Below are 19,491 nucleotides of genomic sequence, written 5' to 3' on the forward strand. Positions count from 1 at the left end.
CACGTGGTAATACTACTGGAAAAAACAATTTTTAACTCCCATTTAATATTAAAAATTTTAATTTGCATGCAATATACATATATATATACATATATATATATATATATATATATATATATATATATATACTTATATATATATACATTTTATTATTTTATAAATATACATGTTAACAATAATTTTTAATAAAATTAACAAAAATAAACTTAAAATATATATACATATACACATATATTATATATAAAAACATAAAAAAACATACATTTGATTGCGATATAAAATTATAATATTAAAAAATTAAATTTAAAACTATTTACACAAAATTATTTTAATAAACATTTTTCAAAAATTATATAAAAAAAAAATAAAAGAAAACCAATAACAATTATTTAATTTATAAATAAAAATAAACAGTCCTGGATTACCCGCCGTATTAACATCGGTTGTGCCTGGTAATGGAGGTGGTGTTACCGCTGGTATTGGTAGTATTGGTGGTTTAACTGGTTCCGGTGGTATTATTGGTGGTTGTGCTACCGGTTCTATACATCTACCAAATTCATCATCGTCTTCGTCATCATCAACATCATCGACAAATCATTTACAAAATTTAGGGGGAGGTGGTGGTGGTGGCGGTAGTAGTGGTGGTGGTAGTGGTCTTGGTTCAAATACAAATCCCGCTACTGGAGCAGGTGGTGGTGGCGGTGGAAGTGGAAGTAGTGGCGGTGGTGGTGGGGGTGGTGGTTTAAATTCTCAACAAAATCAAGGATCTAATTTACCTCAACAACCATCACCACAGACGCCAACATATGTGAATTTGTAAATAATCCAAAAAAAAAAAATAAGAAAAAATAAACAAAAATCAATACAAATTTTTAATTAAAAGAGAAAAAAATAAAAAAAAAAAACAAAATAATACAAAAAAGAAAAAAAGTAATTTTAAAATTATTTTTAAAATTATTCAAAAAAATTCATATATATATATATATATAAATCAGGCATGTCAAACATGCGGATTTTTGTTCGAAAATTGTGAAATTTAATTCTTATAATTTTGTTACAAATATTGATTTCGATCAGTAAGAAAGAGTTGAAACCAGAGTAAATGTTCTACGGGGGTGTGTCAAAACTTATTCATATGCGAAAAATACACAGCTTTGGAAAGTGGAAAGCGACTGTTTTATAAATCAAATACTTATATATTTGAACCAGTTTAACTTTTTATACTTGTAAACCGTACCAATTAAGTAAATTCGAAATTTTCAGAATATTCTAACTAGAACAAATTATTAAAAACCGAATTTGAAAGAAAATTTTTAGAAGATGTCAAAATTAATTTAACCTATTTACTTTTCCATTTTCTGTCCATACGAGTATTAAAACACGTGATTCAAATTTACAATTTAAATCGAAATGCTGTGCGATTGTGTATTAAAACAAAAATTACTAAATTTTATAATCATTTACCTATGAATCAAATAAGAACAATTCTTTTCGATATTAAAAAATAATAAAACGGCTGAAAGATCAAGGTTAACAGGTAAACATGTCCAATCAATATAAAAAATATTAAAAATTACAACTGCGAGTTAAATTCAACCAAATTTCGAAGATTGAATAACAGAAAAACGTCGCTAAATTTCTTTAAAAAACTGATCTTATATTTTTTGCTATGACTGTGTATTATTTGTATATGTTTTATGTTCATGATAAAAATCAAAATTTGAGTATGATTTAGTAATTTAAATTTTTTTATTGTGCGGCCCGAAGCAATGTGCGGAGCCCTAAAAAGGGCCCGTGAAGATAAATGAGTTTGAGATGCCTGATATAAATAAATAAATATTATATATATAATATAATATAAGATTATTATATGCATATGTACATGTATATATGTCATTTATATAAGAGCTGTGCTGTCAAACAGATTAGCCCAAATATCCTAATTTTTTTTAAAATAATTCATTTTAAAGATTTGATATAAAAAAAAATTTTTCACGAAGGATTCGAGATCTTTAATTGAAGTTTAATTGAACGATGTAGAAAGCCAAAATATTACAATTTCAATTCGAATTTAATCAAAAATAAAAAAGAAAACCTAATGACATGCAAAATTATATATGATGCCATAAACCGTATGTGCATTTAATTAGTGCGCCAAGTAGATGGTAGAATTAATGTAGAACTAATTACAGCGAAGAAGATCAAAAATTTTCTGCCATGGAAGTGGCGTTAACATGCGTTGTCTATTAAATTTACTTTTTGGTCAAAAATTTTTTTGTGAACTTTAGAAAATATGGAGAAAGGCGTAAAAAATTTCAATTCTTCAATAGTATCAAAAAAACCTTAATTTTAAAGATATTTTTGTATACAAAATTTAAAAAATTTTACAAATCTTATTTTAAAGTTTTGCACAAAAAATATTACCAAAAAACCTTCATTTTGAAAATAAGTATTCACTTTTGGCAGTGCTATATATAAAATAAAACTTTTGGAAAAAAAGAATCTTTCAGAAAAAACGGCGAGTAAAATTATATTTTACTCTCACTCTTCTCACCCTGACATTTGAATTGCATTAATATTGATGGCATTGCATACAATCATGGAGGTTATGTGATCGCACCAAAATTCGCATATGGTTTTTTTTTATGGTGGATACGTAACGTACTCCTTCACACTAAGGAAGCGTAAAATAAATAATTCTTTTTTGCTACTATTCGGTATACTAAAAACCGATTTTTTGATCTTTATTTTTTAGAACTATTAGAAATGAAATTATAAAAGAACGCAATTGCGTTTTATCGAAAACGTGTTGTAGAAATGATGCGTGTATATTATACGAACGGGGAATCATAATATGGATATTGGGAGAACCCAGTTGAAGTTGAGGGCATTTATAAAATACGTCTACATATGCCAAATAATATTTATATTTATATATAATTAATATTTACATATGATACATATAATAAATATATGTATATATATACATATATAATATATATATATATATATATATATATATATATATATACATATATATTCATACATACACTACATCAAAAAATTCCACATACAGCGTTTTTTTAACAAAATTTAATTTTTGTTAGTACAAAGGTATTTTTTTAATTTCAATTTTAAATAATAATTAGGAAAATTTAATATTTATTCAAAATCAAGTTGAAAAAAATTACAGTATTTTTAAATTTAGGAAACCTAATAAAAACGTAGTCAAATATTGTATATACACAAAAAAATTGTACACACAGATGCAAAGCATAACAAAAATTGTAGAACTGTTGATTTCAGAAGCCAGAGTAGGTGACGAAAAAGTTGATGTGTTACCTAACATTCAAAAATGCACCGATATTTTCCAAAAATTTGTGAATTTTAATAGGTATACTCGTAGTATCTAGTATTTATTATATTCAATTTTCCAAAATTTCCCTTCAAAAAATGTCCCAAAGTTCGCCTAGATTTTAAGAAATTTATCGGAAACCTGAAGGAGCAAGGAAAGACTATACTGAAATTGCGTGTATATAAATAATATACAAAAATATACTTTCTGAGCTTGCAAAACAGAAAATTGAAAGAATTGTAGAAATTAATTCAAAAAATGACCCTAAAATATAGCTTTCTCAGAAAATGACTTTAATTTTTTAGTAAATCCTAAAGCTGTACGAAATTTTCTACATAGTAAAGGATTCAAAGTGCGACTGTCACTCAAGAAGCCTTTACTATCAAAACTAAATGTAGGAAAACGTTTAAAATATGCCAAATAAATTGTTTCAAAGTCTAATTCTTTTTGGGAATCGTTTATACGAGTACATATTTATTGAAAATTCTATATTAATTTAATGTTTTTGGGTTTGTGTGGTCGATAATTTGTTCGGCGTAAAGTAAACACTATTACGTTAACATAACGTAACAAGAATTTAACTCCCATGATCAAGCATTGCATTTCGGTGCAAATGTTATTGGGGACTTAGAATTTAATTATTCAAATATATATATGGGAATGGGAAAGCAACAACTGATTTCAAACAACGTTGAAATCAGTTTTTTCACTACCCGCCACAATCCCAAGCGTAATTGAATCTAATTAAGAATATTTTGGATATGTTTGATAAGCGTTTAAGACAACATTTAATTACTTGATATTACCAATCTAAAACGAAAAATAATAAAAGAATGGATAAAAATTTTTCACTTGAAGGAACAAAAAAGTTAGTAGTCCATTTTCCATGATGGTCAATCGGTTAACAGGAGTAATTAAAAGTAAGAGAAAACATATTTCATATTTAATTTGTTTTAAGTTTTTAAATATTTAATTTAAATGCAACTTTTTAGTATATGCACAATTGTTTAATTACGTTTTCATTAAGTTACGCAAAAAAATATTATAATTATTTTGAACTTGATTTGGAATATATGTTAAGTTTTACCTATTTATTATACAAAAATGGAATTAAAAATATGTCGCCTTTGTATTAAAAACAAATTCAATTTTACTAAAAAAAATTATGTTGTATGTGCAATTTATCGATGTTGTGCATATGTTATACATTTATATTAATTTAAAACAGAAATATGCAGTATTTATCAAATTAATGATAATATTAAAAAAAAAAAAAAAAAGAAAAAAAACTATATTTACATAATGTAAACGTATATGTATATAAATATATGTATATATTATATACATGAATATAATAAGAAAAAACACAAACAATAAATAATTTGAAAAATTAAAATAATTAGTTAAAAAAGAAAAATATAGTGATTATATACCTAATAAAAAAACAAAAAGAAAAATTAAACAAACATAGAATAAAAAAATTAACAAAAAAAAAATAAATATGTTCTGTTATACAAAAATTATTACATTTTTGTGTAATACAATACAATATACAAAAAAAAAATAATTAAATATATTTTAAAAATACAATAAAACATAATAAATAAACAAAACAAAAATGAACTCGAATTAAAATAAAAATTAATGTGTGTGTTTAATACAACATTAAGGAAAACAGAAATAAAGAACTAAACAGAAGCACACAAATCATTAGAATTTTCTATTTTTTCTTGTTTCTTGCTCAAAATATTTTTATTAATGGAAACAAAAAACACAATGAACCAAATCTTAAGCAGTATAACCAAAAAAAATTAATTTTTTATTATATATATATATATATATATATTATATATATACATACATACAAATATAACATAATAAATTAGTTAAAAATATAATGAAATTAGAGTTAAAAATTAAATAAAAGAAAATATTACATCAACTTTACAATCAACACACAAGAAATTTACATATAATACATACATGTGTACATATATACAAAATATAATCGTTAAATACACTTATATTATATATTTATAATATAAGTGTATATAAATTATATAATAATGTTATATTTAAAAAAAAAAAAAAAACAAATAAAAAAAACAAACTTGTTTTTTAAAAATAATTTTTCATGTATTTTTAATATTGAAATTAACAATGTGCAGCAGAATAATGCGAAAAAAAATTCATTTTCGAAATCAAAATTTTATTTTCTAATTTTTTTCATTTCCTATTAAATGAAACCGAAAAAAAAAAATTATTGTAAATTAAAAGAAACTTACACAATGTGTGAGACTATAGAGAGATGAACTTCATATATCAAGGAAGTTCTTTAAAAAAAATATAAATAACAATTAAATTAATAAAATGTTTTTTTTATAACAAAAATTTTTTTGTTGAATGTGTGTTTTTCGAAAAATTCATCTACACTCATTTATTAGTTTTCGTTTTTTTTTTTTTGATTATTTAACTGTTACGCCGAAATTTATAATGAATTTGTTTTTAAAAATAAATAAAAAAAAAATTTTCGAAAAATTTGAAATTAATAATTTCATGTCCTATATATATATAATAATTTCTCTCTGAAAAATATATAAATATTTTGTGTAATAATTACAATATAAATCAATAATCGAAATACATAACAAAAAAAAACATTTATTTTGAAAACTTTGACTTTTCGATTCAAATTTTATTGAGGTTTGACTTTAACGGTACGGTATAACAATAAATTGTGTTTTATAAATTAATGTACAAAAGTACATTAAGTATGTTTTAATTTTCGGTGTTTATATTGACTTTTCGTTTTATATTCCTTTGTTGTATAATTTATTATTTTAAAAAAGAAAGATTTTTGAAAAGAACTTAGAAATAATTGTGAAAAACCAAATTAGATAATAGAAAATCAGAATTTTTGAAAACTGAAAACAAAAAAATAATTAAAAACTATATTTATAATTTTCTGAAAAATAACCAATATAACATAGAAAAACAACTTTATAACCAAAACAAATTAATTTAAAAAAAAAAAACAAAAAACAAACAAACAAAATCAATAAGTGATAATTGAGAAAAATATTTAACAAAAAACAGATTTAATAACAAAAAATTATTAATATTATAATAAAAAAAAGTGTAATTTTTACAGAAGCAAAAAAATTACAGATTATATAAAAAAACGATATACCAGTCACAAAAAAAAAAACAATATTCAAAAATTTAATATTATTTTTTATACAAAAATAGAAAATTAATTTAATTTATTGAAGAAAAAAAAAAATGTTTTAATTAATTTTAACATAAAATTTTCTTTTGAATTTTATAATTTCATAAAAAAAAAATGATTATTTGTGTATGTATAACAAGATCGGTAATAATAAACATTACAGTAATAACAAACAAAAAATATAATATAATTATTATTATTAACAATAAATTTAAAATAAATAAATAGATGAATAGTAAAAATATACAATATAAATCAAATATAATAAACTGTTGTGGAGAAAATATATATAAATATATATATATATATGTGTGTTTTGTATAACAACTACTGTACAAATATAACAAAACAAAAAACAGTAAATAAAAACCTATAAATAATAAAAATATGCAACAAAAACTGGCATATTATTGAAAAACTGATACATAATTTTATAATTACAAAAATTTATAGAAAATATTCTACCTATATGTGATTATAAAAAATTATAAATAATATTTGAATTAATAATATATTAAATATATATGCTATAATATAATAAATATTATAATAAAACGAAATATCAAAAAAACAAATATATTGTCAAACTAAAATAATTTCAACTATATAGTTAATAAAAAATTACATAATATTTTAAATATTTCATATATAGAGGTATAAATGTCAAAATAATTTATGTGAAAAATTAAATATATATCCAAAAAAAAAAAAAATCAAAATATCAATAATTTTATTAATTAAATCTTATAATTATAAAATTTGTAGATAATAAACGTGTAAAACGTTGATGAATTTTAATAAAACTTTATAAAAAACAACCCCATATGAATATTATACTCGTATTGTATAACTAACATTCTTTTTAATTCACAAAAATATAATTCACTTAAAAATAGTTCAAATTAATGACTAAAACAAAAATATATCTTGGGGGAGATTGATTGATGATGACATGTTGTCGCCGACAATAGCTGGACAAACCTTAAAAAATTTAACAAAAATTACATACACTCTTATAACGAGCTAAAATTTAATTCAGCCGCAATCATTTGTATAGAACTATATATAGTATATTAAAACCAAAACTAAAATGTAGTGTGTGATTAAATTATTGATTAATATTATTGATTTAAATTATATAACATATTTATACAATATTACGTTACATATATATTTATGTATATATATATAATATTGTGTAAAATCAAAAAAAAATCAAGTGAAACCAAAAACACAAAAAAAAAATAAAGCGGAAATTCAGGAAAATGTGTAGGATCAGGAAATAAGTAGTATGATATTAAAATAAATTTTTTTTTTAATTATAATATATAAAATATGTTACATTTAAATTAATTTACATGAATATTATACAATTATGAATCATATAACAATTGTTAAGTAAAACTTAATAATCATGTAGTTTTTGATACTATGCGGTTCTTCCAAAATTTCAATAGTTACTCCTAAATATATATGATTTCAAAAAATTACGCGGTAACACTGTATTCCTCTACAATTCAGCAATTCACACTTATAAGCTGAATTGTGTAATAATACCGTATTACTGAAATTTGGAAGTCAATGTATATTACTACCATCGGTGTACTGAAGTAATTTTAGAATCCGGAAATTTTCTCTGAAAATTTTGTGAAATTAAAAAAAAAAAAATTCATGTAAATTTCTAAATCGTATTTTTTTTTTTATTTTAGATGTTAAGTAATTTTTTTATTTAATCCGTAGATAACAAATATGTATTTTAAATTTAATATTTATGCTTAATTTTAAATGTATGAGATTTTTAATTTTATATATGTTTATATAAAACATTATGATGTTTTTTTTTTGTATTAAATAGAAATTCTTTTGTTTTCTTTTTCTCACCTTCGATTTTTTTATAAAAAATATTTAATGAATTCAAAAAAAAAAAAAATAAGTGTTTTGCTTGTGTTCCGATACGTTAAAATTTTTAACTAATATTTTTTGTCATTTTTTTTTCAACCCCTAACTTATTTTTATAGCTTAATTTCCAGAACAAACTGACAAAATTGCATTAATGAGTATTGATACACTACAAATTTAGTTTTTGGGCTTTAAAAGCTGAATTGATGTAGCGTACTATGTTTTGTTCAGCATTGTACAGCAGTCTTGATGTTATAGAAGTATTTCAATAATTATAATCCATGCACTTAATTGTATGTGTATTAAATATCGTATTAGTACAATTTTAAAGTTTGATGTTATAAAAACATGAATACGTACATATATAAGATTTGAATAAGCAAATTATACAATATGTCCTCAATATCTCTCCAAAATATTGCAGTTCTTTTATTTTATAATGTTTTTTAATGTATATAAAAATTTCAATATAATATAAAGAAAAGACCATTGATATATGCTATGGTAGATGATTTTTTAAGAATATATATGTACATTTACATTACCCTTAACATATATACAAAAAGTCTGTTAAACCCTATGTATAACTTAAAAATTGCTTTAATTCTATGTTAGTACACAATTCAGCTTATAAATCTTAATAACTGAATTTTGTAAAAATATCCTATTATTGCAATTTTAAAGTCATAGAAAATAACTAATTGTTGATTTATATTAAGAATATGAGAAATGTGTTTTTTATTATTGAATTTTCGAATGATATTTTTGTGTTCCTTAAATTTTTACGTTTTTGTTGTCTTTTGTTTTTAGAAAATTGCTAACATTGAAATTTTTAAATTTATTTTCCAACATATTTTAACATATAAAAAAAAATTTCTTTGCTTTTACAAAAAAAAAAAAAAAAAATATGGTCAAATCAAAAATTCAATGCTACGATTCTGATACAGAATTAAATATCCCTGACTTAAAAAATACAAAAACTGTCTTGTTACACAATTTAGCAATTGCAATTCATAAAATGAATTGTATACTAAAACTGTATTGCAGCAATTTTGAAGTCAAGACCTATCTATAAAAGAATATGCTAAATATCGTTATTCAAAATTAAGTTATTGTAAGTAGAATTTTAACTCGATAAGTGTAAAATTCAGCCTACATATATACCTCTAGTATATCGTAAGGTAAGCACAACACAGAATTTTTGGTTTCATAGTATATTTAAATTTAAAACATTTAAAAATTAAAGCATGTTCTTTTGTTTTCTCTATATATGTATAAGCTTAAAAAAAAAAGATCGGCTCTTGCAATCTAAATTTTAACGTTAATCTACATGTATGTATATTGTGTTATCTTTATTGTCCCAGGTTAATATAACAATTTTAACTATGGCAATATTTAAGTGTTTTTTTGAAATTATTTGCATATTTAATGTGTTAACAATTATTTTCTTATTCCATAATTTTTTTTTCAATAAAGAATTTACCTTTAGCTTTTAAAAACCTTTATTACATAAAATACTTAATTAATATTTGTGCATAAACTGTAACTGTGTATCAATACCGTATTACTAAGGCATAACACACAATTACCGTAAGTATTATCTTAGTAATACGGTATTAATACACAATTACAGCTTATGAATTGTAATTGCTGAATTACTAATTAAATATAATACACGGTATTGCTGACATTTTGAATATTGCAGGAAATTTTTTACTTAATAAAAATTAAAAAAACAAAAACAAACTTAATTTTTTACGAATTCAACTAATTTTTCATGAATTACCCTGACATCCAAACATTTAATACATAATTCAGCAGCGTAATTATTCTTATTGTTATTACAATTTCGGATGTAAGTGTTACTGTTTGTGAATTCAGTTAATAACAGTGATTCTTAACATCTCATGTATTATAATATATTACAGCTTAAATTCAAAATTGTAATAATTACGGTATTAATACACAATTTGGTTTATAAGTTATAATTGCTGAATTGTATATTAAGATAATATTATTGTAATTTTGAAGTCATATATATATATATATATATGTGATAAAATTATATATATTATGTTATAAATTATTATAATTTATTTTATTTTACAATTGAATTTAAAATTTCTGAATAACAGCAAATTAATAAATAATTAATAATTTGCAAATTTATTATGTGTACTCGTATATTTGGCTTTATTTTAAATTTTTCTTAATAATAATTATTTAATAGCAAAATGTTATAAATATATAGAAGATTGATGTTTCTGGTAAATGTTTTTTCGTTTTCGTTAACAAAAAAGAAATTTATTTTATATTTTTTAATAATTTTTGTGTTATTTTTAACTAACTTAGTACGTTTTTATTATTTTTTTAAATTGTTGTTAAATTATTTTGTAATATCATGCAATTTTTCCCTTAATCCACCATTTAAATATATCAATAACAAACACATATCAATAGCAAATACATACTCGTATTTCTGCAGAAGAATAGCAGAAACAGAATAAACAGAATATGGACCATTCAGCCTGCATTCATAAGCTGAATCGTGTTTTAATATTATAATTTTACTGCATTTTTTAAATTTACGATGTATACGGAGTAGACCAAGAACTGTGACTGCTTATAAAGCCCTTTCTCTTATTTCTCTCAAAGTTTTTGAAGACTACTTTCCAAATAGCAAAAATGTTAAATTTCTTATTCAATAAATGTGCATTTGCAGATTTTATATATGTATATAATCAGCATATTATATATAATCAGTAAACATACATTTTCTTTTCGTTATGGAATAGCAATATTAATATTTTTGTTATTCGGAAAATAATTTCCGAAAACTGTGAGATATATATATATATATATATATATATATATATTTGATTTTTTTTTTGTATTTGTTTTTATTTATTGTTTTTATTTATTAGTGTTTTTATTTATTACTGAAAAATTTTAATTATATTTTATTATAAAAAACCAATAATAGTCAATTGATACCAAACTGCAATAACTGTATATTATATATATATATATTATGTATACCTGATTTCAAGATTACTGTTATATACTTTGTATTTAATACATAATTCGGTTTGAAGAATACATAATTACTAAATTGTGTGTGAAATACCGAGTTTATTACGAGTATAACAATTTTGATATCAAGTTTATTTCAATAAAATTTTAAAATCAAATTTCATATTAATTGAATTTTATGTTTTACTCTAATCAACAATTATTAGATAGGGCCAATATATTAGGTAGATACATACATCTTTATATATATTACACTTGTTGCAGTTTCGATATCAATACGAATATTTTTTTCCCCTTAATATATATTTTATGTGTTTCCGTTTAACGTATATTTTAACAGAATATAATATTTATATTAAAGTGGTAACCAAAATGAACACGTTGGGACGTATACATTAAAAATACCAATATGCAAAGAAACAAAATGTGTTCAATCAAAATTAACGCGCCGCCATTAGAAGGGTAATAGATAAGTTCATTAAGTTTTTAATATGTTTTTTGGTGAAGAGTTAACAAGAGATGTCAATCAATACGATTTCATTCGTATATAATGAAATGTATATTATCTGACAATGTTTAAATTCTAAACAATACAGACGAGTTTATTTTGATTTTGTAGTCAAAATTATAAAAACAATATGTAAAAACTTTATAGTTTTTGAAAAGTTTTAAGCGTGCTCTCTTGACATGTTCATTTTTGGGTAGCACTAAACGATTTTGATATATAATAAATGTGTTTTGATATAATAATTATGATATTATGAGTGATTGAATGTTGTTGAAGTGAAGCATGTTGTTTTGAATTCGTGTAATGTATTTTGAGATCGGAATTGTAATAATACTATATTAATTCAGAATTCAGGCTATAAATACTAATTTCTGAATTGTGGTATAGATACGGTAGCTTTACAATTCCGATGTCGATGAAAAGCAATAATGCTTTTCGAATGGACTTTAATTTTATAACAAAAGATATTTTTTTTCGTTAATAATATTTCTTAATTCGTTTATAATCCTTTTTTAGTACATTAATTACTTCAAATCCTTTATAAATTAAAAATAAAATAAAATATTAACTAAAACAATTTTTTTTTATTTTATTTTGTTTTTTTTTTTCAATATAACAACTTTAACAAAACTCTGTTATATTTCATAAATGATATGGGATGTTTTGATTTTTTTACATAATAATAAAAATTTGGAAAATACAATATTAGACGAAAAAAGAAATGTATTCGTTATATGGAAGAAATTCAACAAAATAAAAAGGAAGAAAATGATTTCAACGTTGAAGAGGAGAGGCACAGTACTACTGGTGGTGATGGTGGTGGTGGTAGTGAAGATTTAACTGAAAAATGCGATGAAACTATTAAAGATGAAGTAATTATAATAATATTAATAATTGTAGAAATCAGGCTGCTAATATAAATTTTAATAATAATAAAAATAATAATAATAATAACAATAATAATAATAATAACAATAATAATAATAACAATAATAGTAATTCAAAAAATTATGATAATAATAATACAAAATAATAATATTAATTTAGATAATTTTTTAAATATGATTGATAAAAATCTAACAATTTTAAAGCTATCATCGTTATTATCATCATCACCAGCATCACCATCATCAAAAAGAAATACATCAAAATCGTTACAAAGAATAAATAATATTTTATCATTATTAAATCAACAACCATCATTTAATTTTAAAAGAGCTACCACATCAAATATAAATACACCAATATCAAGTAATCAAGAACGTAGTAATAACAAAAAGAAGAATAATAATAATATTAATAATAATTGTAATAATAATAATAATAATAGCAATAATAACAATAATAATAATAAAAATAATAATAATAAAAATCATAGTATAACATCATTAATAGTGAGAACTGCAAACATTAGCAAACAATTAGAAGAAGTTATTGAAGAACTATTAGCAGGAAATACTGAATCAACAAAATTCAACGAAAATTCATGCAACTCAAACAATATGTATAAAAAATGCAAGTATTATAATAGATTATTTTTTACGTTTTGTTATATAACCATATTTTAAAATAAAATTTTATAACTAAAATAATTTAATCAAAAAAAAAAAATCATATTGTTTTAATTTTTAGCTAACTTGCAACAACAATTACAAAAACAATGTGAATCAGAAGAAAACGTACCAAATAATATCTATAATGAATTTCAAGATAATAGAAACAAATCTAATAAAATTTAATCAAATGCCTAATAATAATATACAATCTGAATTGTGTGATTTAAGACAAAAAGATATTATTATGGAATTAGGTAATTCAATCTTTGACTTTTAAATTGCAATAAAAAAAATTATAAAACAATTCAGCAATTAGAACTCATAAGTTGAATTTAATTTACAATTACCAGTACTACTGTAATTTTGAAGTTAATGAAATAAAATAGTCGAACCTTCATAACAAAGAATCATCATTTTGCAAACATAGTTGGTTCGTGTTGCAAAGAGAGGGAGAGAGTTCGCGTAACGGGAAATATGAAAATAAACGAGAATATGAAAATAAATTTGATGCAAATTTTTTGTTTTTTAAACAGTTGTTATAAACAACTTAAAACGCAACTGGATGGTCATAAACTCCTAAAACAAATCAAACTGACTAGCCATTAGTTTTGCTCTGCTTTTGTGTCTATATTCTCTGAAGGAAGCCACGGAAGTGCTGTCACAGCACTTTAGGCCGATTCAAGAGGTCTCGTTTGCTTCAGTCTTTTTTTTCAAAATCACTTCCCTATAAGCCAAGGGGCCTCGCATTTACGTGCTGTTCCAAAAACGCCATATGTTTCATGGCACAGTTTCTTATTTCACTTACATGAGGGGACACTCAGATCCCAATGAATCTCACTATTACGCACGTATCAGGATGCTTCCATTACGAAGGACCTTGTTTTGGAAAGTTTGTAATTATTTGATGTGAGTTTGCTTGGCACAAAACCATAGCTGCAAACCATACGTCCATATAAGCTTTATCATTTGGTTATATATCAACAGCTTATTGTATGTTGACAATATAGACCTACGACCTAGGAGCCAATAGTTTTCTCTATATTTGTTTTCTAATCTATTTTTCTTCTTCTTTGCATCTGAGCTTGACATTCCAAGTCTTACCTAGGTATTTCGCTATGTTTTGGATTGATACTCGTAGTTTAGCACCATTCAAACTCAATTGTGGTGAATTTACTCAATTCTTGTTTGTGAATTTTTCATTTATTTCTCCATTTACTTATATTGTTACTAGCTTCCCGTAATTTTTTGTCAATTCTTCAACATTAGATCCCACTGCCAATATTGCTGTATCGTTGTCAAATGTAGCCAAACTTATACCCTCTAAATCTGGAAAATTTGAAAAACTACCTTAACGCACACCAATCCTAATTTCCCCAAGCATAAAATATTGCTCGTCCTGTTTGATTCGGAAAAGCCTGTTAGATAAATACGACTCAAATAACTCCACGAATCGCAAACGTATGGATTTCTCAAGTTTAAATAATAAACCGTAGTGTCAAACTTTATCGAGCGCCTAAACCACGTCCAGAAATATTGTCGAATGTATTTTCCTTTCTTCAAATGCCTTTTCCACAATATTTGTTATTCTGTATACCAAGTAAATTGCTACAAGCTTTGTTCTAAAACCAATCTGATGGTTTGGAATCAATTTCTTATTTTCTTTTATCAGCATCAGCCTTGTTAACAACAGTTTTTCAAAAAGTTTTGATATCATTGGTAGCAGAGAAATTGGTCTACATGACTTTGCCTCATTCAAGGGCTTCCCAAGTTTTCCTATTAGAATAGCTTCGCTACTTTCCAAGCACTAGGAACATACCTCAGGTTAATTGCCGCATTTATAATTTTTTTCAAAAATATCATAGCCTTTCTTAGCAATTCTCTTAATATTTCAGCAATAATGAGATCAAAACCTGGAGCCTTATTCGGTTTAAGCGACTTTATCGCTTGGTAAATTTCTTTTTCATTAAAAAAAGCCATAGTGTTTTCACCCATATCAAAATCTTCTATTAAACAAACACTAGAATTCAGTTCATTTGGTTGAAAAATTCCTTCCAAATGATCAGCAAATACTTCAGCTTTATCCCTGTTGCTTTTTGCCCATGATCCATTTGCTTTTTTCAATGGGGGAATTCGCTTTATCGGTTTCTTGGTACTCTTCCTTGCTTTCAACAACGAATAATTCGTTTCTTTAGTTAGCGCTAAGCCCTTTATATAATTTGATGCAAAATCACATGAAATATGTTCGTGTTTAAGAAAAATCTTATTTTAATTAGAGAGTGTTATGCAGACTCTATAAATAAGAGTGTAGCAAAAATGTTCGCAAGAAATTTGTTATTATATATTAATATTTTTAATATTGTATTTATTTTACTATATGTTTTTTTTTGTTTATTTTACATGTGTATATATATTTTCTCTATTTATATATGTATACGTATATATGTAGGAAATGATGCGAAAATTGATAACAATCAACATAGTGATTTGAATGTCGCCAAAAAATAAACAAAGTGAAGAGATGGTATTAAAAGAAGAAAGGAAAATTATATCAAAATTTTTGACAGAATATAAAACATAAGTTGCGCCAATATTAACGTCTTCTCCTGCCTCTTCTTCTGCTTCTTCTTCTTCATTATCATCGACATCATCATTAGCATTGAAACAATTATTGTCATCATCATCACTATCAGCATCATCACCACTATGAACTATATTACCATCAACTTCAACTGCAACTGGGATTATTAATACAAAAAATTTATGTTATCATAATTTATCTCTTCAAAATCAGCAAAAGCATCAGCAACAATAACTGAAACACATAAACATCTAGCATTAAGAAAATCATAAATAGAAATAAAAAGTAACAAAAAAAAATGAAGAAGATGATAAACAAGATGAAAATGATAAAACAATTATAGTTAATGCAATAAATGTTAGTATATCATCAACATTAAATAATAATTGGAATAATAATCAATTAATTTGTTTCTTCAACATCATTGTCAACATCATCATCTTCATCTTTATCATCATTATCATCATCAACATCATCATCATCATCATCATCATCATCAACATCATCATCGTCATCATCGTCATCATCATCATAATCACCATCATCATCATTATCATCATTAACATCATCATCATCATCATCATTATCATCATCAATATCTCTATCATCATTATTGTTTTCAATATTTGTACCAATTAAATTATCTACAAATATTACTCATAAAAAATCAGTCTATCATATAAAAATACAGTATAAAATCTCCATCATAAAATAATAAAAGAAATAAATTAATTTTAGATGAAAAATCAATATTAATTCCTCCTCCTTCATCATTGATGGGAGTTAGACCAGCTATAACCGTAACAACTACATCACAAAAAACAACAGCAAGTGAAAATACAACAATGTTGTCTTCAACATCAATTGTTGAATAATAGATGATACATACAATTCAAAAAAATAAAAAATAAAATAAAAAACCATGAAAAAAATGAAACAATAGAAAATTCATTTTTATATAAAAATCTTAAATTGATAATGTTATATAATGTTAAATTTCAAAATACAAAGATGAAAGTAAAGTCAATGTGCTAATATATGTACCTTCATATTCAAATATCAATTAACACCATGATTTCAAATTTCAGGAGCATACTATTTTATATTACGTATGTATATTTATTATATTATATAATATAATATTGCATAATTTACCTAGTTGCATTTATGAACTGAATTGTACAATTAAAACACTGTAGTACATTGTGCATAGATATTTTTATATACATATAGTGCGTATATATATGTATGTATAGTATTATTTAACTTAACGAGACAAATTATTTTATAAATAATATTCAAAAGATTAATTTTCTTATATAAAAACAAAAGAGATTATTATCTTGAAAAATGAATGTCAGTAAAATTACGATAGTTTATATAATTAATATTAAAAAATTATTATTGTAACTATTATTACCATTATATTTATTATTATTATTATAAAAGAGAAATAATTTCATACAAAATAATTTATGTCCCTGTACACATGTCATTGCTTCAATAGTTAAAGTAAATCTCTGTTTTTTTTTTTAATTGTTGCACCCATAAAACCAAATTACAAAAATACTTCATTACAATACCCAATTCAATTTATAAGTCAAAAATTTATCAACTGTATTTTGAATATAAAATTGCAGATATGTATGTATCTGGTGTTCACCATAATACAATTCCAGTTTCAACTTGGCTTATAATAATTTTCATAGCTAAATAAGTCACATTGATATTAGATTTTAATTTTTATAAACATCCTTTAATAAAATATTGAATTATTGTAACATAAGCGGCAGAACATGAGATTATTGATTTGACATTTTTTTTCGTCTTTTTTTAAATAAAATATATATGTATAATGAGAATAAATGCGCTAGATTTAAAAATATATGAAAAATATATATGTTAAAATTAATATAAAATTATAGAAAAAATATCATAATTAATATTACACAAAATAACACATACGAAAAATGTAATATATTTCATATTTATCTCCACACTATAATAATTTACATATAATCAATTAATAAGAAATACACAAATATATTAGGTCAGAAGGCAAAGCTTCTTATTAAGTTGAAAAATTAAATTTTTAGCAAGATGATTTTATATTAGACATTTTTTATTTTTTATCTAAGGATATTTCTGAAAATATAGTTAAAATTAGAACTAGAAAACTTTAAAGCCATAATAATAATTTGTAAATAAAGCTCTGAAAATTTACAGTTCTAACCTTAAGTGTTTCTTCTTCAAAAACCTCTTCTGTTTGATATTTTAATTCAGCATTTTTGTTTTTTTTAATTCACTGCAAAATTAGAATTCTCACCTTTTTTTTAATACATTCTTTTTTCAAAATATCGGCTGACATTTTCAAAAGTACGATTGTATGAAAAATGGCAGAAGCGAAAAAAATTTTAATTCAAAATTTGATGCTCTAAAAATAAACATCTATAAATATATATATATATATGTATAACATTTAATGCTCTATAAATAAACAGTTAGTAATATTTTTTCATTCATAATTTTTAAGTTTGAAATTATGTACATAATATGTAAAAATTCCAATAAATTTTTATATGAAACAATGCAACCTTGGCTTCCAGACTGAAGTAATACAAATAATTCACCTTGTCAGTTGTAATTACTGAATTATGTCTTAACATTGTATTGCTCTGAATTTCGGAATCCAAGGTAAATTTCAAAATTACCAAAACTTTTATTCAAAATTTATTGTCTTCATTAATATATTAACAGTGGTAGTAAAAAATAATAAAATTAAACAATCTTATAGTGCCAAAATATATATATATAATAAATGACAAAAAAAAAAACACATATAAAAAAATTGAAATTGTTTCTAAATTTTCAAAAAAAAAATATCATACTCTCATTAATTGTGTTTTGTAAAACTAAATCCACCGAAATAATATAAAAGAAAAAAAATTTTCTTTTTTACCATCACCATCAAATGGTTGGTTTATTCTATTTTTTTAAGATATATTATATTTAAACTTAATATTTTTATATTTATACATCCACTTATAGCAAAAACAAAAAGAATTCTATTTTTTCATCAATTTTGTTTTAATGAAAATGAATAATATAAAAAAAAATTCAAGTATTATAAATTAATTAGAATTTATTTAAAAAATTCAAAACTGCTGCACAATTTATCATAATCTCCAAAGAGAATTACATTTTTTAATAAGAATGTTATACTCGTACTATTAAAATATTTTAATATTATTTCAGTAAAAGTATAAGTGAAATTGTAAATGTTGGTTTTGAAAATGAATAATTTTTCAATTAAAATTAATTAGTTAGTAAATT

The 19,491-nt window shown here is 22.8% G+C and overlaps 2 protein-coding genes across 19 annotated transcripts in view; both read left to right on the forward strand.

Moving 5' to 3' along the window:
* Positions 1–5,387, forward strand: part of LOC129606639 (protein pangolin, isoforms A/H/I/S) — a 220,703-nt gene extending 215,316 nt beyond the window's left edge. For 16 of the 18 annotated variants that reach the window (XM_055517090.1, XM_055517122.1, XM_055517105.1 and 13 more), the window contains 2 exons: positions 415–816; positions 4,584–5,385. In XM_055517090.1, coding sequence (XP_055373065.1) covers positions 415–816; positions 4,584–4,608 — 427 coding nt within the window. In that variant the 3' untranslated portion in view covers positions 4,609–5,385. Of the gene's footprint in view, positions 1–414; positions 817–4,583 lie in introns of all 18 variants that reach the window. The other 2 variants (XM_055517197.1, XM_055517204.1) reach the window with 2 other exon arrangements.
* Positions 5,388–7,240: 1,853 nt separating this feature from the next.
* Positions 7,241–19,133, forward strand: LOC129606719 (uncharacterized protein DDB_G0287625-like). Its single transcript, XM_055517219.1, has 6 exons — positions 7,241–7,873; positions 12,734–12,896; positions 13,116–13,539; positions 13,657–13,834; positions 16,027–16,515; positions 16,897–19,133. The coding sequence occupies exons 2-4, from the start codon at positions 12,759–12,761 to the stop codon at positions 13,761–13,763; spliced, it is 669 nt and encodes a 222-aa protein (XP_055373194.1). The 5' UTR covers positions 7,241–7,873; positions 12,734–12,758; the 3' UTR covers positions 13,764–13,834; positions 16,027–16,515; positions 16,897–19,133.
* Positions 19,134–19,491: the final 358 nt, after the last annotated feature.

The sequence above is a fragment of the Condylostylus longicornis genome, unplaced genomic scaffold (genome assembly GCF_029603195.1).
Source record: "Condylostylus longicornis isolate FDR11 unplaced genomic scaffold, ASM2960319v2 ptg000003l, whole genome shotgun sequence".
NCBI lineage: Eukaryota > Metazoa > Arthropoda > Insecta > Diptera > Dolichopodidae > Condylostylus > Condylostylus longicornis.

What these genes read in the sequence shown, in the direction of transcription:
- LOC129606719 (XM_055517219.1), top strand. Translation starts at nt 12,759, where the DNA reads ATGGAAGAAATTCAACAAAATAAAAAGGAAGAAAATGATTTCAACGTT. An exon ending in ATGAAACTATTAAAGATGAA is followed by an intron (nt 12,897 to 13,115) that starts GTAATTATAATA and finishes ACAATTTTAAAG; the next exon opens with CTATCATCGTTATTATCATC. An exon ending in AAACAATATGTATAAAAAAT is followed by an intron (nt 13,540 to 13,656) that starts GCAAGTATTATA and finishes TTTAATTTTTAG; the next exon opens with CTAACTTGCAACAACAATTA.